This window comes from Apis florea, unplaced genomic scaffold (genome assembly GCF_048593485.1).
Source record: "Apis florea isolate Af1SG1 unplaced genomic scaffold, ASM4859348v1 contig_3170_pilon, whole genome shotgun sequence".
Lineage (NCBI taxonomy): Eukaryota > Metazoa > Arthropoda > Insecta > Hymenoptera > Apidae > Apis > Apis florea.
This window is the reverse complement of record NW_028256714.1, coordinates 1,248,818-1,275,236: the sequence shown is the minus strand read 5'-3', so window position 1 is coordinate 1,275,236 and position 26,419 is coordinate 1,248,818. Positions and strand designations below refer to the sequence as shown.

Here is a 26,419-nt window from a genome sequence, read left to right as displayed (position 1 = left end):
CGAGTTAAGTAAATTTGACTCGTGGGCTTTCGTGGGTATTATTTTACCATTAATTTTCCATTCGATTATTCAATACATGGAAATTTAACCTATCAATGTATATATTTTATCATTTGTTCTCGAATAAAAAACTTAGCAAAATAATTGGAGAATTTTTCATGAAAAAAATTTCAATGGAAAGAAAATCCCAATATTTTTTTTGAGAGTTAAAAAAATATAAATGTAAATATAAATTTAATCCGTTTCCTTAACTATTTACGGACGAATTCGAGCCCGTTCAACTCGTTAAACAATTAATAAATAAATGATTAATTTAGAAAAGAATTTTTTTTCACGTAAAGTTATTAAATAACTTTTGTCGTCCTCGTCGTCGTTAATCTCCTTGCCAATCTCAGACGCCCGTGAAACGATTCGTCTCATTATTATAAGCGAATTGCGCGACCACGCATATCGATCGACCGTATCTGCCCTGAAATTCCGTAACTGCGCATTTCGCAGGACCACACGTGGGTATCGACTTTTACTTCGTAACGTTTCTCCGCCGACGACAACCTCTATTCGATTATCAACCACCGATTCCTTCCATATTTTCATTTTCCGGCCAACCAACCGACGAATCACAGTGGCAGATTTTCTCTTTCTCTGATTCATCTATATTCCAACATCTCGTATTTTTAACCATCGCATCGTTACGCGTATTTTTTTTTTAACTGGATTGGAGATAAAACGTTAATTAAAAATTAGTGACAATTGTCAATTTCTGATTTTTTTATTTAATTTTTTTTTTTACGTGTTTTTTATATATATATATATATATATATATATATATATATATATATATATATATATATATAGAGAGAGAGAGAGAGAGAGAATTTTAAATCTAAAATATTTCTACTTTTCAAATTTTCAAATTCACTTCCAGTTCCAAAGATATAATAAACTTTTCTTTTTATTTCGTTTCTTTGAACAAATTCGCGAAACGCCCGCGAGAAGGCGTTAGCACGAATCTTGCATTTCAAAGACACACGTGTAAATTGAATTTCACGTATCAGTCGCGAGTTCATCCTTTCGTGGACAATTTCGAATTTATCTCGCAATTAAGTCGACCTTATACCTTAATTCAACGAGTAGAGATTGCGGAGTTGGTGTTCCATTTAATTTCGGTACCACTATTCGTCATATAAATCTACAATTCAGTTTACGAACTACCGGATGGCTTGCATAACGGTTCCCATTTATTTAGAGCGTGTTTTTAGGTTAGGTTTGAAACGAGGCAGAAAGCGATATTGCCGAGTCTTCACATTTTTCCTTTGGTAAGCATATCCTTTCTTGTGGAATCGTATTTCTATTCCATGTGTTGTACTAATGTTTTCACGAAGATTTATTGAAAGTACAGTAACTTATATTTGAACGACAAGTAAAGTATAGGTTTCTTATTCGACCGATTTGTCGATGTAAATAACAATGGAAATTAAGCTTTCGTTGTAAATTTATTTCGAATCATCAAAATATTTGTATAAAAATTTATTTCTACGAAAAAATAATTTTAACCTCGATACGTATTTTTATTTTCCATTTACACAAATAATTCTAACCAAATGGGATAAATATAATGAAATAGAATGAACAAACAATTACTATAATTTTGTGACGAGTAAAATCGAAATTCAGGACGATCTTTTTTCTCCTCAAAAGATTTATACTTATTTCCTTGAATTCTTTTTGCATCGATACGAGCACAGGTGGCCGTGACCCAATAACTCGTCTCGTTAATCATGTATTTTTATCATTTCATTTATTTACAAATAAACGGAAAAGAAAGAATTCCGTTTCGTTAGATAAACCAATAATTTCATGAATATTTAATGATATTTCAGCCTCGAAACGTAAACGAGAAGCCTCGTATTTATTTATTTGCACCGCTCTTCTCTCCCTCTTTACTTTTATTTTTCATTTTCAACTATAAAATAATATATATACAAACTCGAACGATTTCCACGAAATTTCGATTTTTTATATCCTATCGGATAATTTACCGCGATTCGATTTCTTGTTCACGATATTCTTATGTTTAAATTATCGTTTTTGAATTTAGGAGAAATTTAAAATAGAATTTCAATTAATAACTATTATTAAATCGAATTGTTAACTTTTGAATAGAAGAATTATCGTAACAACGTACAAATTGATATTATTACGAGGAAATATTAATAAGTATCTTCAAATGTAAAATTTAATATAAATAATAATACGATAAGTAGCAATTATTCAATTTAAATGTTCGTTCGCGTATTATTTACCGATTCGAGGTCATTCATTTGTTTCCGTTAATGAATACTTTATTTTTAAAAGACGAGGGCCCATTAATTCCCATTTTTCTTTCCTTTATTCCGAAAATAAATGAAAAGCCAGTTGAATATCTGCAGATATTCTTGTCTCATTTCGAAAATACTAATTCTTCCAATTACTTCTCTCTCTCTCCTCTCTCTCTTCGACGTTATTTAATCTTTGCTTTCCAATCACGAAGGATATCGTTCAAGCTCTTATTCGCTTGGAAAAGGCGAGAAACGTAAAGTAAAATTCGAATCTAAGTCTTCTTCTTCTCTCCAATTATTTTCATTCATAAAAATAATCTTCAAAAATTATCAATTTTTTTTTTTTTTCATTTCAACTTCTCCAAATACGAAAACAATTGAAAAGAATTTAAAAGGAAAATAATTATGAATATATTGTCGCGTTGCAGGTATCATCAACAGGGGCGATTCGTTCAGAAGGAGAAGATCAAGGTCGAACTCGCTCGCACCCACGGATCCCGAAGGCGAGGAAAAGAATTCAGTTCCTGCGAAAGAGATCACCTCGTACACGGTCGCGATACTCGGCGCGAGGGGTGTCGGGAAAACCGCCCTGATCAGCCAATTTATGACCAGCGAATGCATAAACGCGTACGACAGGCAAAGAGGTAAGTGACGCCAATATATTCTCTCTCGAAAATTCTTATCTGCGATATTATGTAAATCGAACAAATTTATATCGATGGAAGTTTATGGTTTAACGTATGCTTTGATGGAATTTTTCGGCTCTCGATCACCGAAAATAACGAGAAATCGAGCTGCAATTTCCAAAAATTAAATTCGTTCTCGTAAATAATTCTTCAGGAATTAGAAAGTAGGAATGGGCGCGTTTGACGGATAACAGGAAGAGTTATCATTGTTATCACGCATTAGCACGTTTTCAACGATCATGTTGGAAGATGCGGGTATATTAGACTTAGGTGCTATTTGTTTTGGTTAATTAAACGGGGAATGGATTTGCGATTTTTTATCACAGAATGTCGGATGATTAATCGTGTCCTGTCGTGTGTTTAAATTGACTCGATATTAAGAGGGTAATTACTTATCATAGATATATTTTAAATAAAAAAAAATACCGACGATTATCTTACAGAACGATTGCTTGCACGCAATATCAGAAGGATTAACACAGCGAATTTTCTAATAGAAACATCAGTCTACTTATTTTGTAAAAAAAAAAAAAAATAAATTCAATTCCATTAGCTTTTTCAAACTCCAATGTCAAATGTAATGTAATGAATATCAAAGCGAAGTGTTGACGAGAAATTGCAAAAAAAAAAAAAAAGAGAAAAGACATTTGTAATCTTTGTCTCGTGTTGATTTTCCAAAGCGTGGTCAGTCGAGGAAGGAGCGCGAGACAAATCGCATGATTCATCGCGATTTTAACTTTATTTCGCGCGAGAGAGTTTCTGAGCCGTGTCGTGTCAATGGTCCAAAGTCGATGTGCACACACACTGTCTGTCTTCTATTCTATTATTTGGTCGCGGCGCGAAACATTGCGTATCCGTCACAACGCAAATAATCCGCGTGTCGCAACGAAATTTCTCTGCACCAAGTCACGTCGAAAATAGAAATTACGAATTTGATGCATATGCAACTTTTGTGGCCGAGCACGCGAATTTGATATTTGCCCCGCAATGGAGATGCGATGGAGAGGAGTAATCTTTGAAGGGAAGGGCGTGAAATTGAAATTCACGATAAATATTCGTAACAAATGTTGAAATATTCAGAGTAGAAAATATATTTATATATATATATCTTTGGAAAGAGGCTTTATCCGATGTGTTTTTTTTTTTTTTTAATTTTCGAAAATTCGTCAAAGAATTCTTTTTCGAGTTCTCTTTGAAAAAATTTATAATTAGAAGAATAAATTTGGAAAATTTTTATTTTCGCTAATTTTTTTTTTTTTCTTCAAGTATATTGTTCGAACACGTGTCTTTGAAAAGCCGCTTTCATTCCATCGTAATATGTAAATTTAAATTTAATGGGCTGTTACTAAATTTAGTAGAATTGAGGATTTATATTCCTCTAGGGTTTTCCATACCCAATCCTGGCTTATTTCTACGTGGGTTTAAGCTTTTCAATTTGTAGGATTTTATACATATATTACGTTTATATACATACGATTCCCAATTGGCTCGGGCTTTCTCTCTTCTATATTTAAATAATAAAATATTTATAACATCCGTTCAATTTACGAAGAATAATTTAAAATAAATCGTCGAAACGCACGTGAAGAGGGACAGAAATTACTACTAGAAACTTTCTAACAAATTAACTTTTCCTTCCAATCTCAAGAATCTCTCCATACCATATCTCGTCTTTCCAACCCCGCTAAACACGTTTCGTTATTCTTATTTATCCCATCCTCCTCAATAACTTCGCTTCGATATTCCACTCCGCGAATTCCGTAATAATCTACCAACAACGATCCCAAATACTGCGAAATACTTCTCGAATCCACCTTCGAAAAGATACCAAACATAAACAAACCATTAAATCAACATAAAAGTTCACGCAAGGACACCTACACGAGCCACATGAAATTGCTAAAACTCGTACACACACATACGACGACGTTCCATATCCCTGTTTCGCCGCAATCTCCTCTTTCGCTTCCTCTCCACGCCGACCAATCGCCTCCACTCGTCCCCCTCTCCGCTCCACGAAGAGAGCGACGTTTCCCCTCCTAATGAAAATCGTACACGCGTAGAATAGAGGACAAAAGCTGGAGGAAAATCTGGTGAAACTCGGTGAAACGGCGGCGATAATAGAGGCACAATGGGAAGGGATCCGTTCCCGATTCGAGTCTCCCGGAATAACTCGGTTGACGAAAATAAACGAAATGGTTTACAATCTTCCCTCTCTCTCTCTCTTTCTCTTCGTATCCGATTAACAGCCCTTGGCCAAGAAATACACGAGGGGCCTGGCTACGTGACTGGAAACGCGTACTCGTTTTCCATTCGTGCGAATCTAGGGGAAATTTGTCGTCACGCGTGTGTAACGTTCCATTCTCTCGACTTGTAAACTTTCGATAATTTGTGTAATGCGTTCGAGTGTTCGTGCGCGATTCGTCTAAATTATTATTGACGTCGTTGTTTCGAATTTTGATGGGGGGGAGGGAAAGGATGACTCGATCTTTGAGTAAAAGGATTGGAAATTTTTTTTTTATCCTCGAGTATAATAGCAATGTAATAGTATATATGATATATATAAAGAATCTAACGTAATAGTATTCTTTCTTTTCGAAAAGTGCGAGTGATTCTTCGTGATCGTGCAAAAGAATTTGAGGTAAATTTGAATGAAGAAATGGAATGGGTGAAAGTTAAAAACTTTGTAGGCAACGTTTTGGGGAAAATCCAGGGATTCTATAGTATCAGTGGATTATAATAGTATTCTTTTCTTTGGAAAAGTTTGATCTCCTTGATGGTGTAAAGGAATTTGAAATAAATCAGAAATGGAATACGTGAAAGATAAAAACTTTGCAGGCAACGTTTTGGGGAAAATCCAAGGACTATCAGCGGATCGTAATAATATTCTTTTCTTTCGAAAAGAAGTGAGTCGTTCTTCCTGATCCTTGCAAAAGAGTTTGAAATTTTTTATTCGAGGTAAAAATGAATCAGAAATGAAATACACGAAGAGTAAAGACGAATCTCTCACTCATAAAACGATGAATTTTCGAGGAAAAGAAAAATTAGGGACAATTGAAAAGAGAGAGTCACGCTGATAAATTTGTTTTATCGACATTTTCGCCAATTTATTACAACGATCGATCATCTATTTTTTTTTATCATTATATTTCCAACAAAACACATTGTGGAAATATATTGTAGATGTTTGGATGGAAATACATCGTCTGGAAATTTCTCTTTCCCAAAATGTATCTATAATCGGATATTTTCAAACTCAGTTTCATTATTCAATCAAATAATAAAGTTCTTTTAAAAATGGAAATTAAATTTATATAATGGATGTCTGATTACTGGTGAATAATAATGATATTAAGAAATTATATTGCATGTTTTATAACGTCGAAAATTATATATCATATAAATTATATATCATATTACCGTAACAAATTTATCGTTGGGGGGGACGGTCAAAGCGTGTTTGGGAAAATATTTGACTCGCATAGATGATAATTATTCGAAACAAGAATTCAACGTTTCAGAATAATGTTATTATTGGAACGTTTTAAACGTAATGAACGATAATTATCGTTTTCAAAATCAATATAAGAGTTACAATGAGATTTTTTTTTTTTTTTTGAAATTGATACAATTTCTATTCAAAATCATGATTTAAGGTTTAAAAATACCTTTACCTGAAATTCTAAATAAATACTCCGTATCGTATAATAATAATAATAAAGGTACGAGTGTATATTATAGAGCTACATGGAATTTCAATAAGAAGATTAGATCGAAATTAATTTATCCAGCCTCGTAAAAGCGTATGCTTGTACGTATTTCGAAACGGTGTACATACTGAGGTATACTTAGCAAAAACCTCGAGAGAATTAATCTCTGATCGAATATCGCCTCGTCTACGTCTCTAACTGCGAAAAAACCTGGGAAATTGCAGAGCATAATCGAACAACTCTATATATTATGCATATAGCATATAATGTTTTCAATATCAATTTATACAAAATGAAGTCCCTTACAGAAACTTGTCACTTCAAATTTATTCTTTTCATATTTTTTTTATATGGAATTTTATATTTTCAGTTTTTATCAGTCATCACTCGCTTCGCTTCTCTCGAATATTTATCGAATACGATATGTATATTCTATCGATCGACAGATTTTTTTTTTAACGAAACTTTTGATATTCGTATTGTAAAAAAAAGTATGTAGATCAGTCACGAATTTTTTCCTTCACTTTATTAAAATTATTAACGCAGACACGCCTCGTCTATTATTAATTTTTTGCCACGCGAATATGATAAATCTCTTAAATCTGTCTAAGAGCAGCGGGTGCATTTACGATCCGTCACAAATCGTAACAAGCAAACCATCTGTCATTCAAACGTTACGAATGACCCAATTAACAATACGCCCTGCCCTTGCTTTACTTGTTATCTTCTGCCTGATGATTAATCTTCATCAATCTAACTTAATCATTTCGAATTCTCCAACTATTCTTTCCGTAAGAAAAATTATTTTTTCAATATACTCCGCTCTTTTTGGTGAATTTTTGAGTTGAAAAAAATTTTAATATCCAACTGAAAAAAACAATATAATATTAGGATTCGAATGTAAGGAAATTAAATTGTTACTATTATTTTAAAAATAGGATAGAAACGAGGTATATCGATTAAATATTTATCAAATATAATTTAATTAATAATAAACGTTGTAATTGATAATGTAATAAAGTTTATTTAATAAACAAAACAAAATTGATATTATAAAAATACACGTGTTGCGATTTACTAGAACTTACAATATAAATTCAACGAATAATATTATTAAACGAGTTAATAAAATCGATCAGCCTAAAAACATCGCCAAACTCTTGCACTTAAGTGCAAAATCAATTCCAAATCGATATTTCTCCTCGTGTTCTCGCCAATTATCATCGAGAAATCAAAGTTTTCTCCTTCGAAAACTTGGTATGTGACGACAAGTGAAACGTTTCCCTCGAGACAATTCGTGTAACAGGGGAAGGATATCTGGGTCGAGGACCAGCCTCTGTCCAAGCCAGATCACGTGAAACATCGTCCTGACGTCGAGCTTACTTTCCACCCGGTGTAACAACCTCACAATATATATATATATATACACACCATACGTACTATAGCTACTATACTATAGCCAACCAACTATTTTACCCACTCCACGACGGGTTATCACGAAATTGCTTGCGAGTTTCTCGTCCCTTCTCTCGTCATTGTCCTTGCTGGACGCTTATTTATAGTCCGTTTCTTCTTCGAGCTTTTAGACAAAGGAAAGGATTTGGAAAAAAAAAAAATAAAATAAAACGTTGAGCGTTCTTTGGTTTGCTGGAATTTTTTCGCTCTCGTCTCGAGAGAGAATTTCAAGAAGAAGAGAAGGTATGAAAGAAAGGAAGTGGAAAGAAGGGTACAATTATTTTTGGGATGTTTTGAGTAATTTGAATGATTAATAATAATAATAAAAGAAGAAGTATCGAAAAGATCATTGGATTACTACTCTACGTAGAAATTGCTACTGCTTTCGAAACTTTTATTGCTGCTCGTCGTTTTCACTTATTACTCCTTCTCATTTTTCTTCTGTAGGATATACTCGTTTCATTGGAACGAAATTGTACGTTTTATTCTTTGAGATCATCTGGATTCTTTTTCTTTTCTCACCCCCCCCTCTCTCTCTCTATTTAATTACTTTACTCGAATTTATTAATTGCTTAATATTTCCTTTCCCGTATCCACGACGATTTGTTTCTAACGAGTTCTAATTTATCAAATCGAGTTACGCGCGAATCCATGAATTTTGAATAGACGAATCAAATCCAATCGACTTGCGCAAACTTTTACCCTCGACTTGGAGGCAATGAATTTCCACCAGCAAATATCATTTCCATAACGATTATTTCTTCCATTGCTGCGTTCAGACTTGACATTTTCTTATATGTGCGTTCATAAAATTATGCTAGTCGAAGTAAATTAATTTCGGAATATGTAAAAAAAAAAAAAAAAACTGTAAAAGAAATGGAATATGTATGAAGCTCTCGAGAGGATATACATCTTGGAATTTTCTTTTCCAAAGAATGAAGATCCTTTTGCATCCGAATATTGGCTTAAAATTCTTTGTACGATTTTGGGTTATATCTAACACACATGTATATGTTTGTTTAATTTTGGCTCGATTAATAATGCAATTAATCGTTATCGTAATGTATTATTAAATTAGAAAGGTAAATTGCATTTATCCGTTTATTTGTGATTCATGCATTATGTATATAATGCCGTATTAGCATGATTAATATCATTATAATATTATTATCGTGAATTTATTCAAACGTCGCTCGCGTTATTTTATTATCAAAAAATGTTTCCTTTTCTCTATTTAATAAACGCGACGACATCTTGTTATCCCTTGGATCTGATATTAATTATTAGATTCGACACGCGGTTAGAAAAAGTTGGTGAAAAGAAAAAGTATGTTTAGAATTGTCCAAGTACAAACTTTATCAAATTTTGCCCATCGCCGCTATTTGCAATTCAATTCTTTTCAATGCGATTAAAAAGATAGTTGGAAAGAACGCAGGATCGTTCCCCTGCCAAGTAACAAAAACCAATGCGGGGAGGAATAAATCTTGCTCGTCCTAGATCTGAAAAGTACGACACGATTTTGGCCGGCCCCTTTTGCGAATCCTTGGCGTCCGCCTGTCGCTCCGCATCCTGCGCCATGAAATACGTTTGTAGGAGGAGAAACGCTTGAAAATAGATCTGATATTAATCGAAACAATATTTTCATTTTACGGGATAAGTTTAAAAATGGTCGAAGCAGTAGTACAACCTTGAGATTGATCAGACGTCTAAATAGGAATTTTCTCAGCATTTCTCAAATTTGATTACAAATCTGACGTAATATTTGAAAGTAATTTCTACACTTCTTTAATAATATAATTCTTTTTTAATTTCCTCTGCAAAGATAGCTCGATTATTTGTGAATTGAAGAATCGAATTTTCCTCTCCAAATAAATTAATTTCTCAAAAACGATCAACGGTTTCATTCGTTTAACCGAGTCATCAGGTTTATTCCTTATGCACTTCTTTATATTTCTATTGATTTCTTTCTAAACTCTTGAAAAAAAAAAAAAAAGAAAAGAAACTCTTGATTATTCGCAGAGTTGAGCTTAACCCTTATCACTCCTTATTTCGTGTATTCGTGTTTCATTTCAATATATACAATCGTGGAGAAAATTAAGTGGACGCATCTAGCGCATTCATTTGAAGTCACGTTGAAAACAAAACGTTCTAAAATTCTAACTCTAATGAAAAGAACGTAATTTATATCATTTACATAAAATTATTAACTCTCTACGTGTCCATTTAATTTTACCCACGATCTGAAGTTCATCGATACAATTATTTTATTTTTTTTTTACCACGTACATTCAATGTCGTTCCATTACTGAAAAATTTATTCAAATTTAAACCATTGTCTCCGAACAATGAATTTCTTAACACGAATTAATCCACTTAATTTTGTCCACGATTATTTCAACCCTTTCGCTACGAGCATTAAAAATGTGCACGATGCTCGAGAAAGATCGTCAACGCCTCACGATTCACGAGTTGCTTTTGGAATTATTCAAAAAAAAAAAAATTGACGATAAAAACAAAATATCGATGCTGCATTTCCATAGAAAGATACTCGATAACTCGTCATCTTACGCAGAGCGAAAGGGTTAATATTCATTCTCTCGTCCCAAGAGATTAATCTGTCTCCTCATCTTTTCAACGATCAACGGTTATCGAAACCGAAGCTCGATCAAAGCGGAGCACCGAAACGTTTAAAGCGATCGAGCGGGCAAACATCGGAGAGGATAATTAGCGGTGAGCATCGATCGTCCCTAAACAAAATTATAAATGGACACGGTGTCTCTGATGGTGGCATCGTATATACCCTTCTGATCTCGCTTTAATCCCAGCTTAGCAAATCGTGCGCGCGTTGGATTACGATGAGGTGCGTGGTAAACAGGTAATAGCACGATGACCCCGATCTATTTTCGTCCGTTTTCCAAGTTTCATCTAAAAAAGAAAAATATACGGAGAAATTGATTTACAAGGATTTTTGGGACATATGAATGAACGGAGAGATATGTAAATATGTGTATCCGATTAAAAAATTAGTAAAAGTGCGGAGAGAAATTGATTTGTAGAGAGATCAATGATAAATTTGTGCGTCGGATAGAGAAAGTGATTTATTTGCAGACGTGTGTTAAATCAAGATTAAAAGTAGAAATTGATAGATTTATTTATTCGCAGATGCGCGAATGAACGATTGTTAAAAGTGAAATTTTGGGTGGATACGATCAAAGAATGCTTTTCAATGAATTTCTCTCTCTCTCTCTCTCTCTCTCTCTCTCTCTCTCTCTCTCTCTGAAAGGAGAGATATTGGAGCGCTAAGTACTAGCATTCAACGTATGCTAAATCCGTTGGAAGGAATTTCGTTGAAGTTAGTTTCTGGATTCTCTTCTGTTTTTGATGTTTCGCGTATTCCCAGTTTCCCCTTTGACACTCGTTTAGACGTATCTAAGCGGCTGTTGAGAAAGGGATAATTTTCTAACGAGTCTAATTTCTATCGTTTCTGCGAACTCCTTTGCGAAGTAACATTATTAACGAAATTGCATGAATTTTACAACTTGCAACTTTGTGTAATTAGTTAACAATTGTGAACTCGAGAAAGGTTTTTTTTTTTTTTTTGATCAATTTTCCCGGGAAATTTTATCGCAAATTTATTTTCACGTTCAAACGGCATGACAGGATAATAATATCGATGAATATCAAAGTAGATTGCACAAGTATATGATTCGATATCAGGCTTTAATAAGTTGGATAAGATATTACAAGTATATATGTATATAAATGATATAAAATTAATACTGTTACTTAAAATTGGTTATATCAATAGATTGTCTCTGAGCAAGCATTTTATCAGTTAAACTGTGTTAAACAGTAAAATGCACGGAACGAACGATAAATGGTTATAATGTGGACGATAATAAAAATTTTCACACGACTTGTTATTTTTACGTGAAGTTTTAATTTTCAACGAAAATTTCCACGAAAACGGCCATGTACGCGCATAATAATTTCAATAATACCTTAATGTAATTATCATTATTAACTCACGTGTCCGATTCCGCGTAATCGGATTGAAAATTAATTAATACGCGATTATATTGCTCGCCATGTTATTAATCGTGTGATAAATCGAGTTTTCGAATTTTTCCTCTGAAAATTTTCCAGCAAATCAATCAAACTGTTGCCAACATTTTCCCACTATACGACAAGCTTCGAATATTTAAACAAGAAACCACTTGAAGTTCCTCGATCACCGATATTATTTTTCCAGTAAAACAGAAAGAAATGCTATTCTCAATATCCTTTAATTTCGTCTGAAATAATTGTAAATCCTTTTCAAGTAAAATAAACGAATAAAAATTGGATCATAATTCGTCTCAACTCTCGTCCAAATCTCTCTTCGTCTTTAATTTTCGACCACTCGTGCGCACATATATATATAGGCGGCAGAATAAACAGCGTGAAATCATGCACGAATCTTTGGCGAGGTTCTCGACGGAATCGTTAATACGACGCTTTAAATACAACGGCTTTTAATAAGACCACGGTGTCATTAACCTTCGCGATCCACTTAGCCTGCTGAACGTTCCTATTCATCACCCACGATTCACGATTCCTATATTTTTTTTTTTTTTCGAATTTCTCCAACTTTCATCGTTTACGTACGTTGTAAAGTTTCGCGAAATATTTTTAATAAATTCTTGCTGTTCGAATTTATTGTTAACAACGATTCACGGTTAGATTAGCAAATGGTTAGATGACATTTAATACGAGCGAATATTTTTCATTGTTAATTTGTATTCATTTATGTACAATTAGAATTAAACATATTGCACAAATTTATATATACGAGCACAAACATCCACTGGGATTACATTTTTTTTTCTTATTCATAAAAATACACGAATCCCTACGAATATCTATTCAGAGTTATTATTACATCCAATGGTAGCAACTAATCAATTTCCAGTATTCCACGCGATGATCTTTCAACGCGACAATAATAAACAAATTATTTTCTCCACTGATCAAAGAGAGGAGAGCCAGACTGGATATTACGAGAGTTTCTCTGAAAATGACGCTGTTTACGCGGCCCATAAATTAACGGAACAAACGTTGGCTGATTCATCATGGCCGAATCCGCGACACTTTGTCCCCGATACACCGTGAAACTCATTGCGTAACGCGGTGTACCAAGATCCGATTTGTACACCTGGCCGCACGCAAATGTTGAATCGAAGCTAGCAGTTCGATCGACAAAAATCGAGAAAGGGGGGGCACATGTGCTCGACTTAAATGGAAATTTAATAGTTGAAGTTGTTTCGATAATTTATTTACGTTCGAATAATAATCCCAAATGAAAAGCGGATCAATTATAATATACGATTTTAGTAAGTAATTTTATTCGAGATTTTTAGTTAAGTTTTTCAACGAGTTAATATCTAATTTTGATCACAAGTGATGTGAAATAGGTTAGGTTTGCAAAAGATTCGAAAAAGAGATGGCTGATACGTTTGGAAAAATTTAATAATTGAAGTTATGAAATGAAAAAGGGATCAACTTTAATAGGAATAAATGTTGTTTAAATATTTCGATAAGTTATTTGAAATTTCGACCTTAAAACTTTCTCAACTCTGATCGCGAGTGATGCGAAATAGATGAAGTTAGGTTAGGTTTGCAACATTCGATTTTAATTGGAGGAAAAGTAAGGTAGTTTATGTTCGACTGCAAATTTGAAAGATCGTGGACAGCGATGGGGAGAATATTTAATGGTTGAAGTTACGAATAAACTTGCTTCGATAATTTATTACGTTCAAAACGTAATAATAATCGTGAATGAAAAAAAAGGATATCAACTATAATACGAATAAATATTATTTAAATATTTCAATAAGTTATTTGAAATTTTCACCTTAAAACTTTTTCAACGAGTTTCAACTCTGATCGCGAGTGATGCGAAATAGATGAAGTTAGGTTAGGTTTGCAACATTCGATTTTAATTGGAGGAAAAGTAGTACGCTCGGTAAGGCAGTTTATGTTCGACTGCAAATTTGAAAGATCGTGGACAGCGATGGGGAGAATATTTAATGGTTGAAGTTACGAATAAACTTGCTTCGATAATTTATTACGTTCAAAACGTAATAATAATCGTGAATGAAAAAAAAGGATATCAACTATAATACGAATAAATATTATTTAAATATTTCGATAAGTTATTTGAAATTTCGACCTTAAAACTTTTTCAACGAGTTTCAACTCTGATCGCGAGTGATGCGAAATAGATGGAGTTAGGTTAGGTTTGCAACATTCGATTTTAATTGGAGGAAAAGTAGTACGCTCGGTAAGGCAGTTTATGTTCGACTGCAAATTTGAAAGATCGTGGACAGCGATGGGGAGAATATTTAATGGTTGAAGTTACGAATAAACTTGCTTCGATAATTTATTACGTTCAAAACGTAATAATAATCGTGAATAACTGGCAAGCGGTCGAGGTTAAATATTCAAGTATTTTAATAAAGTAACTTTGTTCGAGATTTTTTACAACTTTAGTTTGCAATTGGGTTGGGTTAATGGCCCAACTCTGGCGATTACATCGGGATATATCGGCAAATTGCGATACGCGTCGTAAGGGCGTATTCCTCTCCCCGAGATGAGCGTGGGCCGCTTGTGAACTTAGAACTTGGGAAGGTTACGAGGATCGTGACGTCAAGTGGGATGGAGCAATCCGGATTCTATATTTACGCGGGCTGGAAATGAAAGCGAGGGAAACGCATAGTTGAAAATTTGTGCGTGTAATTTAATTCTTTAACGATCCGATAAATCTTTTCGAAATGTGTCGTAACGAAAGAAGCGTTCAAAGCAGCGACACTTCTTACTCGAGTTTTTCCACGCTTTCGAACCCATGTTTTTTATCCTGGTCTTACATCCCTCCTATTGAAAATCTATCCAAAGATTATTTCGAAAGTTTTCACGATCATAGATCGGTCGCTTCGTAACCAGCTGGACGAGGGTTATGCCTCTCTGGATGGTTACTCGTTTCAGGAGAGAATCTTCTGAGAATATCGAATTCTTTTATGCGAAAAATCACGACGATGTTGTTACGGTAATCTTATATTATGTTCTCTTTTTTTCGTGCGAATAAATATGACCATGACGAATCGAGTAAGAGGTTGCACAGAGCTCTTCCTGATGGGTCTCACGTCATATCCAAATTTAGCGCAACTGGAAAACTCTCGAATACCAATTTTCGAGTGGAAAATTGCGACAATTCGGTGGTCTTCGATTGCGATCAATCATTTTCTGTTTTTTTTATTTTTTTATTGATTTTGAGACAAAAGATGTAAGAATTCCGACTTTCTGACGAATTACGAAGCCTCATAAACGATTCAAAGGTGTCATATTCGAATATAAAATCCTCTAAATACCGATTTTCGTATTTTGTAATAACACAGTTGCAGATCACCATTTTCTTTTTCGTTATTTCGACAGCTTTGTTCGATAATTTCAATACAATTCTTGTTACAATACAAAAATAATTGTTTTAACGCTCTAATACTTCAACTTGATCTTTTTCTTGGTTAAACGAGATACAAAAATGCAATTCTGATTCCTTCCTAAAAAAAAAAAAAAAAAAAGTTAAACAAGATATGTAAATTAAGATTATCCGGATCATGATGCTCGGATCACTTTCAAAGTGCTTTTATCCTTTTATCCACAAAATGTTTCAGCGTGGTTAATTCATAATCAGTGAAACGGTATCGCAATTTGCTTCGACGCAATTATCAACATGCTCCCAGCCGCGTAATTGCATTCTTTGGACGATGAAATTTCTGGAACGACTCTTCTGCCTTCGTGAATATGCAAATTTGACTGCGTACTGCCGCCCTTTTCATCGACTCGAAGATACTCTCGGGGGAGAAACGTTGGCCACATTGTATTCCAATATCCTTGAATGGAATCGCAGTGTTTTAATTACCGGATCGAGAAAATTCTGTCTTATGCCAGCATCTCTTTTAATTGATAAGAAATGAGATAAGAAAAGATTCGTAAAAAAAAAAAGAAAAGGAAAGGATTCGTAGAGAAAGAAAAGTAATATTAGTTCGCAGATTATTTGTGAGAAAAATTGTACGGATGAAATTGTGTATTTGTGTTCGTGTTACAAAGTCATTCTCGTTCTATTTTCTTTTTTTTTCTCTCTCTCTCTTTTTAAAAACTTTGTCACGATCACGGAAGATGATATTTCTTCTCGAGTCAGTTCGGATCGAGTGTGTGGCAGCCGATATAATACAAGAAGTTAAGAAAGTTTTAAGACGAGAAAGAAGAAACTTCGCTTGGCTATTGCTATTCGCCTTCGAAAGTTTGCAAAAGTTTCACTTCTTATTGCGCTCTTCATTTTTGAAAAAAAAAAAACTTGAGACTCGATGCATGTACGACAAATGTCCCCTTCGTTATCAATTTTACGCGAGACACGTTTCACGATTTAACGATTATAACGTTATTAGCGGCGTCGGTTCTTTTTTTTATTTTCGATTTTAATTAAACGGGGAATAATAAACTTTGAAAAGGGAAGGATAATTAAAAAAGAAGAGAGAAAGAGAGAGAGAGAGAGTTAATTATAAATTCTGAAAGTTGAATACCGTTATTTAATCATTTCTCGCTGCAAATATGAATTGAATCTATTTATCTGGGATAATACAGAACAGTGGTGAGGAAAATTATTTCACATTTTTATGTGTGAAATTTATTGGAATATATATTGTTTCAAATATTCGTCATTAATTTTATTCGAAGAGGATATATTTATTCCAGATAAATCGGAAATATATATATATTCTCTACTCATGAAGAAAGGGAGGAATTATCCAACAATTTTCCGCCCCTCGACCAACAGAAAAACTCTCGCATCGAACAAACGCGAGATAAAGTATCCGACGAGTGAAAAAAATCGGGCCAGATGTCGAGAGTTTCGCGCGATAATTTTGCGGTGGAATCCGGATCGAGGCCAAGAAGGCAACGATTTTCGTTGACGATTCATTTGTATCGCGGGAAAATAAAAGAGGGAACGAAATAGGCGATCTCCTCCAAAATTTTTCTTTTCATCCTTCCAACTTCTTCTTTCTTCCTTCACAATTATTCGCGGTTTAGTTGCACAAATTTCTTGACAATTCCATAATGTGACTTATTGGAATGCTACAATTTGTAAATTTTTAACGTACAATATATCACAAATTAATGGTTTAAAAATTGAAATACTTTAATTACAAATTTGTAAATTTTTAACCTACAATACATCACAAATTAATGGTTCAATAACGTTACTTTAAAAATTGAAGTAGTTCAATTGCAAATTTGTAAATTTTTAACGTACAATATATCACAAATTAATAGTTTAAAAATTGAAATACTTTAATTACAAATTTGTAAATTTTTAACCTACAATATATCACAAATTAATGGTTCAATAACGTTACTTTAAAAATTAAAGTAGTTCAATTGCAAATTTGTAAATTTTTAACGTACAATATATCACAAATTAATGGTTCAATAACGTTACTTTAAAAATTGGAATACTTCAATTGCAACTTTATAAATATTTAACGTACAATACATCACAAATTAATGGTTCAATAACGTTACTTTAAAAATTAGAATACTTCAATTGCAACTTTATAAATATTTAACGTACATACATATATTTTAAAGATTATTCACTACAAACTACTCGTTAAAAATGTGTTAAAAATTAAAACGCCTCCTTTCAACGGTTGAAAGTTGATCGCCCTGATGGAGGATCTTGCGAAGAGAGGGGGAGGGAGGAGGATGGACGAGAAACGGGCGCGCCGGTTTCCAGGAAGGTGTGTAAAAAAGAAAAGTGCAGGAACAGGCGGGCAGAAATAGCGGTGGTTAATTTTGCACCGGTCCAAGCTATAAACGTACATCATACAGCCTCCGCGTCTGTTCAACGTCTGTCCTCCTTCCTTCCTTCCTTCCTTCTTTCTTTCGCTCGCCCTTCTATTCGCAATCTAGACGTCTGCTCGAGTTTTACGAGACTTGAAACTTCTTCCTCCAAAGTTCTTCCACCTCTTAGTCGCTTCTCTTCGTCGGCGTTGTTTTAATTATGAAATTGGGATCGTTGATGAGGGAGGAGGGGAGATTTGGTAAACGAAGAGAAGTCAGACTGGTTTATTACGTTTATTATGAGTGCTGAAGCCGATCGTCGAAGGAACACCTTTTTTTTTTTTTTTCATCGGTCGAAACGATTCTACACTTCGCTCTACGTTCTTTTTTTAACACTAAACCTATCACGCGCGGTCAAATTTTTGAAATTTCCTTTAGAATTTCTTCTGTATGCAAAGTTACTGTATCGCCATATGAGTTTACAATAGCACAAAATTCGGTGTAGATATAACCGATCACACGTTATTGTAGCACCAGGAAAATATTTTGCTTAATATCCAATTAGCTAAAATCTCTTTCTATATTAAGATACAAATGTTTCTTTGCAGCGGTCATTTGAATAGGTATGGTAGGAAGAAAAATTAAATTGCTGTAAATTATTTGCGAAAATCCTTTTTATAAAATACAATAATTTTGCTCCAATTTTTTGGAGGGACAAATTGATAATAGCTGAAATTAATAATCGATGCTGTCGATACAATGCCCGGAAGTTGAAGCCATGAAACAGATATTTAGAGACATAGAGGATTTTCTTCGTTTATTTGCTGTGGTTCCTCCCCTCCCCCTCTTTCCTCGTCCTTGCCGCAGAAGGGGTCGAAGGAAAAACAAATGAGGCAGCAAATCAAAAGGGGTTCCTTCCTTCCGCCCCTCTTCCTCGCCAATCCACCCCTCATTTCCCTTTCGATCCCCCTTTTAACCGCGCTCTTTGAACTGCTTTGTCGCTCATCTCTCTTTTTTTCCCCTCCCTTTGTTTCAGATGTGCCCAGCGAGCAATCCGTTTTCGTCATGCTGAACGGCGAGGAGAGCGAGCTCAGATTCCTCAACATCTCGAACCCGAAGGTGAGCCGCTTCCTCCTCAACCCCTTTTTTTTCTTTATATTTTAGATCGAAGGATCGCACAATCGATTAGAATAACGTAACAAAATTCATTTTCGAATGTGTGAAAGGTATAATTGTTTCAACGTAACGTATAACTGTGCTGTTTAAAATTATTTTAAATCCTCTTTTTAATAAACGGATTCGAGCAAGATATGTAAGGCAGACAATCAATGGAGAAACATTCTGTAAATTTATCGAGAAGCATTTTAAATTTTATGATGGATACGTAACATCTGAAAACATGTATTTTGATTTAAATCGGTATTGTTTCTTGCTCTTTTTTCCTTGTAAATAAAACTTAAAATCAAGTGATTACTTTGTTAATTAGAAATTCACACGATCATTTGTCAATGATCTTTTTACGCCATATTTGATTCGTAAAACTTGAATGCTCGTCCCCTATTATTCATCATCGTGGATTTAGTTTCTCGTGTCATTTGGAATTATTCGATTGCTCATATTTTTCTTAATATTTTTCTCCCTTCCTTTCTTTTCGCGAATATTGAATATCATGAAATTTAAATTCTGGAATGATACTGCGAGAGAAATGTTTTTAACGAGAGAATAATCGTGAAAATGTAGAATTATTGGTCCTGATGTAGATAATTGATTTTTCTGTTTTCCATTGTTCATTGTTTGTTTTTTGTTTTTTATCGATACGATCTGATCGATTTAATGCATGATACGATAATATCGACGGGAGAGAATTTTTGTTGTAGAATCGATCGACGAAATAATTGAAAATAATAAATACCATTGTTTCAACTTTGTAAAATCTGTGTGAAATATTCGTAACAAATATTTCTTCGTAAAAGAATAATTATGTTCGATACACAAACACGAATACAGACCTGCCTGCTTAGTTGGTTCTTATCTGCTAAAACTGTCCTTTATATTTCTGTTTCAAAAAGACGGAATTGGAGAAGAATCTGGATGCCTTTGTCATAATGTATTCCGTGATTGATAAGGCATCCTTTCAGAGAGCGGAAGAATATCTGGAACGTCTTCACGACCAGGATTTTCATCGAGGAAAATCGACTATATTAGTCGGTAACAAAGTGGATCTCGTTCGATCAAGGGTAGTTTCTTCTCAAGGTTGGTATTTATTAATGGATTGTAAAAAAATTCCCAAAATTTCGCTTTCACGAGTGATAGCGGACTATGCACGATCAGACACGTAACACGACCAAGGAGCTGATACTGAGATTTTTTACACAGGCGTTTTTAGCAATAGACTCCAATTTTAAATTATATTTCCTATCTTTCGTTATATTTCAAAGAAAAAAAAGTCATCTTTTTATCTCGCTTCAAATAGGATTAAAAATTTCCTACAATTAATTAAAAAAATTCCGTAAAATGTCTCTCTCAGAACTCCAATCCTCCTCTTCTCGCTACACATCTATCACACACAAATCACCCCCTCCCCTTTGCAATAAATCTACAAAACTTCAATGATAAAACTTGTGTCTTGAATACAAAAAATTTCCTATTATAATTAATTAAAACATTCCATAAAATGTCTTTCTCAGAACTCCATTCCCTTTCTCACAACAATTAACTTCAATCCTCCTCTTCTCGCTACACATCTATGCACAAATCATTCCTTTATAACTTTGCAATAAACCCCGAAACCGCTACGAAACTTCGATGATAAAACTTGTGTTTCGGATACAATAGAACTTTGACACAAAAGAACTCGGAATCTAAACAAAAAATCGTCTCATTGGAGGACGAACATCTTCCTCCTCTCCCTATTCTTGCCTCGACCCCTTTTTCCATCCTCCGTCTTACAGATACACCCTCCTTCCTCTCTAATTTCTCTCTAATCCTTTTTTTTTTTTTTTTTTTTTTTTTTGCTTATCCCTGATGCAGATGGCAAGTGCATGGCGTGCACGTATCGGGTGAAGTTCATCGAGGTGTCGGTCGGGATCAACCACAACGTGGACCATCTGCTGGTCGGGATCCTGAATCAGATACGTCTGAAGAACAGCAGCAACGTGTCGGAGAATCGGGGAGGGAACGGAGCCAGCGAGGGTAGCGGCCACTGGTACAAGTCGAGGGGTGTGGTTCGGGCGAGCATGAAGGCCAGACAGATGTTGACGTGGCTGTTCGGCAAAGAGGACAGCAAGTTCAAGAACTGCGAGAACCTTCACGTCCTCTAAGGAGATTCTTTCTTTTTTCCCCTCTTTTTTCTTTTTCCTCTTTTCTTAATCTATGGCGTCGTACCTGAGGACGTAGATTGTAGTAAGAGCGGTCTACTTGGTACAATAATTGTAACAAAATCACGAATAAACTGCTTAATCCACGATACTTCCACAAGGAGCTGCGTGCGAACTCTCGAAAACTGTTGTTGGCATGCCAGCCAGCCAGGTATGATTGGAATCCGATGGAGATTGAATTTCGTTCAAGGGGGTAGGGTAGTGGTAGGTCTCGATACGGATGGCCAATTTGATTATTAAATATTCATGAGATGCTCCTTTTGTTCCGTGGAGACTATCCGTGGAAAAACAATCCTATCGTGCTTGTTTTATTTCATTTCGATGGAGAAATTTTTAGGGGGAATTTTAGGATTGGACAAGGATTTGAAAGGGGAATTGGATGTTTGAATGTAGAAAAATTGGAATTATTGGAAAGTAATACGGTAGTTTTTTTTTTTTTTTTTGGAATTGTTTGGATTTTTATCTGAATTGAATTGAAAATGCTTGGGTGGCTTAAGGTGTTAATTGTATGTTGTAAATAATAAGAATGTTAATAAATATGATATAGAAGTTTTTTTCATATTTTTTTTTTTTTTTAAGTTAATTTCAATTTCTTCTTTAGCTATTTTCAATTCGACAAATTGGCCATTCAATAATCACGGGATTGGAAAATTTGGAAAAAATCGGAGTGCGATCAAAGTGCCAATTAGATCAAACGAACGTTTGTTTCTCTTTCTCGACGATTAATTTTTAATTTTTAATTGTTAGCTTTTAATAAATTTCCGTCGAGGATTCCCTCGATATCTATCGTAATATCTGTAAGAATAAGTTTGTTAAGTCGTCTGTGCTGGTATTCGTTTTACGTATACGAACGAGAAATATTTCACATCTTTGGTTCTTCGAGGCAAAATTTAATGTGCGCACGATTTGATTAATCCTTTGATAATCCTATTATTTCTGATCACTTCCTTCGTAAAATATTCATTTGTCTTTCCACGTTTAATAAACGCAAATTGCGAATTGAAAATTGTGAAAATAAGAAAGATCGATGAATAATACAAATTGTTTAATTATCGCCATTTAAATTGCGCAATGAAAGATTACAATTTTAAAAATAAATCGATATACAAATTTAATTTTCGTGTTTCCGCGTACCTCGATTTTTTATACTAATAAATAATTTCAAATGGCTCTTAGGGCCAGATGAAATTTAAAAGAAGCGGGGGATTTAATCGAAAGAAATGTAGTCAAAGGGTTAATCGAAAGGAGGAACCCTAGCGAGACTCGAGAAAAAGATTAAAAAAAATATATATATATATATATAAATATCTATAAGAGAGAAGAGGAGGAGTTGAAATCTAGTCGATACGAAGGAATTTAAATTGGACCATGGCATGAATTAGCGGCCAATAATGTTACTGTCGTTACTGTACAATAAGACCAATCTAATCTTCTTAATCCGAATTGTATATACTGATAAGTTTAACAGATCTGTGTATCTATATAAGAGGAAAGGGAAGAAAAAGATGAGAGGAAGGAATATAAAAAAAAAAAAAAAAAAAAAAAAAAAAAATGGGAAAGAAGAGAAGTTGGATACGTGTGTTATATTATTATAAATATAAATAAAAATGCACTCCCTTTTAGAAGACTCAGGACGCTTCTTCTTTTAATTTTCTCTTAAAAAGAAAGTATAGCAATTGATAAAAAGTTACGATCGACGTTGATAATGACAGATACAATAAATGTCCAAAGACTTTTAAGCGGGAGTGTAATATGTCTCTACTACACGCATATACATATAACTATATTCCTGATGTACGATCAAGCATAAGTCTACGTTAGTTTTGTGTAGATGTATCGTTAAACGATTGACGTGTTGTTGTATTGCGTGTTTTCCTTAAAAAAGAACGGGTACTATGAAGAATATTCCTTTTTTTTGGGGAACATTTTACGAAAAAAAAAAGAACATATGTACACATACGCGCGCACATATATATATATATATATACACGTATATATCCATTGTCTATTTTCTGCGATCTCTACGCCTATGTATATCCGAATTACATATGTATAAATATATCCGTATATATAGGGTGTCAGGAAAAAAGATGGTTCAAGAAGTGGTTTTACTCGTGTAATTTTACTAATCAATTCTTTTGGAAAAAAGCAACAAACTTTTTCTTATCATCACTATTATTAATTTTATTTATTGTACGCCATCTTTTGTAAATAGCTATACACGATAAAATAATAAAATTCTTTTGTGTATATAGTTTTCCACAATTTTTCATTTTTTATCCTTTGTTACGTATTCTGTTTTTTTCTTCCTTTTTTTCTTTCTTCATTTTTTTAATTAAAAATGAATGTATCAGCATTCTTGAACCAGATTCCTTGAACACTTTATATATCTAAAACAGTGTTGTAACAAGTATAGTTCGAGCGGTATATCCGTCTCAGGGGCCAAGCTGCAAGGCTGTAGGATAAAAAAAAAAAATAGAAACGAGGTTCATACGTTTAAATAAAAATTGAAACAGTTTATAAGCTATTCTAAGAAGTGTGTAACATTGGAAACAATCGAGAATAATGAAAAGTGATATTAATTCACAGACAAAAAAAAAAATAGTTATAGGGAACAGTATTACATTTTCTAAAAATGATTTAAAGTGTAATTAAATCGTGATTCGAAACGAGATATTAAAAATGAATTTTACTACGTGTTATAGTATTAAACGTCTCAAAGTAATGTAAAGTGAAGTCGATGAAGTTTCGAGTTTGGTTAATTTGGTAGATGGAAAATATTAGGTTAGAAAAAGGTAAACTTTCAAGTCGACGAAAATTTGGATGAAATTCAAGATAGATATTAAGCTTGAGAAGAAACGAGTAAAAGAAATTCTCATTTTAATAGTTCATAATCTTCTTCCATCCAAGTAGGATAATTTGAAATGAAAAATGAATTTGATGATTAATTTATTATCATCTGAATAATTGAATGGGAGATTGTGAAAATCAATAGCAATATAACCATAAATTCTGAAAGTAGAATAAGAATCAAATTCGAGGTGAAATTAAATCAAAATAAAAATCAAAGGAAATTACGCGATTTAAGAAATGCATCCTTCTAACTCATCAGATCGCGAGGCTATCTTCTTACAGCACTGTAAAAATCAAAAATAAAAAAGAAAAAAAAAAATTAAAAGCAAAAATGGAAGAAAGAAAAAAGAGAAAGACGGTAAAATTAAAAACGAAAAAAGGTATAAATTTAAGTGAAAATTATTCCTTTGTCGATAAACTTTGTTCGAAAATTAATGGCGAATTAATGACATTGTTATGTCGATCGTTTAATTCCCTCTATCTTTTATCAATTGCGAAACGAGCCAAGGTATTGTCGTTTGCCATCGGTTTGCGTCATTATTGCTAGTATTCTTGAATTAATTTAATTAAAAAAAAGAAAAAGAAATCAAAAGATCGAATTCTATGAAAGCATGACTCGAGCAAGGATGAAAATAAGAGAGAGACAAAGAGAGAGGAAAGGAAAAGGGAATTCTTATCAAGTGCCTTTGTGTATTTTTGTAATTTAAGCTAAAAACTACTCGATGTAAGTCTTAACCCAAAAAAATAGAACAGTGTAACCATGAAACGATATATCGATACTGCAAAAGTATGCTCTTATTAATTTTTGATAATTCGTTGTACCGTGCTTATAAACTTTATATCTATTCTTTTTTTTTTTTTTTATTTATTTATCTGTTTCTTCATTTCCACGATCGAACCTCCATAACTCTCGAAAACTTTCTACGAGATTATAATTTCGTCTATTCCTATTCTATATTTTGGTTAAAAAAAAATATCTTTGCAAAAATGAATCTATCCATTTTAATTGGAATTATACTCCTCTACTTGGATAACGAGTAGAATAATTGTAGAATAATTTTCCAAAAAATGTAAGAAAAAAAAAAAAAAAAAAAAAAAGAAAAAACGAAAGCACTCTCACGAACAGCCTTTAAGATTCGAGTTTCGAGGATCGATCGTAAACACCCTCTCCTTATTTTCTTCGTTTCTTCTTATCATTTCCCCTCTTCTTTTTCGTTTCGATATTCGAGAGAATGTGGATAATCAAATCGAAAATCTGAAAATCCATCTTCCATGAACTTTGTCAACGAACGGAAATTCGAAGAATTTACTGAAAATTTAAATGAAAATAAATGAAAATAAAAACGTCTCTTGTTCGTGATTATATATGGCACGAATCTCGTTTGAACGAATATCCACTTTCAATGATCACTTTCATCGATGTCTACCGATTAACTACTGTTCCCAAGGCGAAATTCAATTTCGATGTTGTTATTAAAAAAAAAAAAAAAAAAAAAAAAAAAAGGTATGAAAACGTTATCATCGTTCGTTCGTTCTTTTTTGCGCGAGTGGTTGTGCGTGACCGTGACAATACTGCCAATTCTTCGGCCGATAGGGGATCTATCGAACGACTCGATTTACGAGGCAAGGGAAAGACAACGGAGATGAGAAAGAACCAATGAACCAATTCTTGGACACGTTGTATATGTGCGGTATATTTTAATGTAAGGCAACACGCGTCATCCAATGGGTAACGAATGGCTCTAATCCCGAGGGATTATTGTGTAATTGGGTGATAATAAAGAAGTGACATTCGAACTGTCGATCATTTGTATTTTTCTTCTCGCGTTTCTTCCCATTTCTTTCCCATTTTTTTTTTTTTTTAACTTTAATTTCGAGTTTAGAAGCGAGATCCTTTTCTTCTTGTTGCGATTTACACCTTTTTTTTTACTTTTGCTTTGATCAAAAGACAAGCTACTAGCGATCCATGACGATTTTTTTTCTCTCTCTCTGAGGAATAATTGGGATTATTGGTATTTCATCCTCTCTATTTATATTTTATATAGCTATATACTTTCTAATTCGACTTAATTTTCCAATATCTGTTAATTTCTCTATTCTCTTCTTTATTACTTTTCAAGATATCTTCCTCTTCTTCTTTC

The 26,419-nt window shown here is 33.6% G+C and overlaps 1 protein-coding gene across 3 annotated transcripts in view; it reads left to right on the top strand.

Moving 5' to 3' along the window:
• Positions 1-26,080, top strand: part of Rgk3 (Rad, Gem/Kir family member 3) — a 61,659-nt gene extending 35,579 nt beyond the window's left edge. For all 3 annotated transcript variants that reach the window (XM_086910219.1, XM_086910218.1, XM_003692978.4), the window contains 4 exons: positions 2,747-2,962; positions 19,085-19,167; positions 20,118-20,301; positions 21,079-26,080. In XM_086910219.1, the coding sequence (XP_086766345.1) occupies positions 2,747-2,962; positions 19,085-19,167; positions 20,118-20,301; positions 21,079-21,368 (773 nt within the window). In that variant the 3' untranslated portion in view covers positions 21,369-26,080. The remainder of the gene's footprint in view (positions 1-2,746; positions 2,963-19,084; positions 19,168-20,117; positions 20,302-21,078) is intronic.
• Positions 26,081-26,419: the final 339 nt, after the last annotated feature.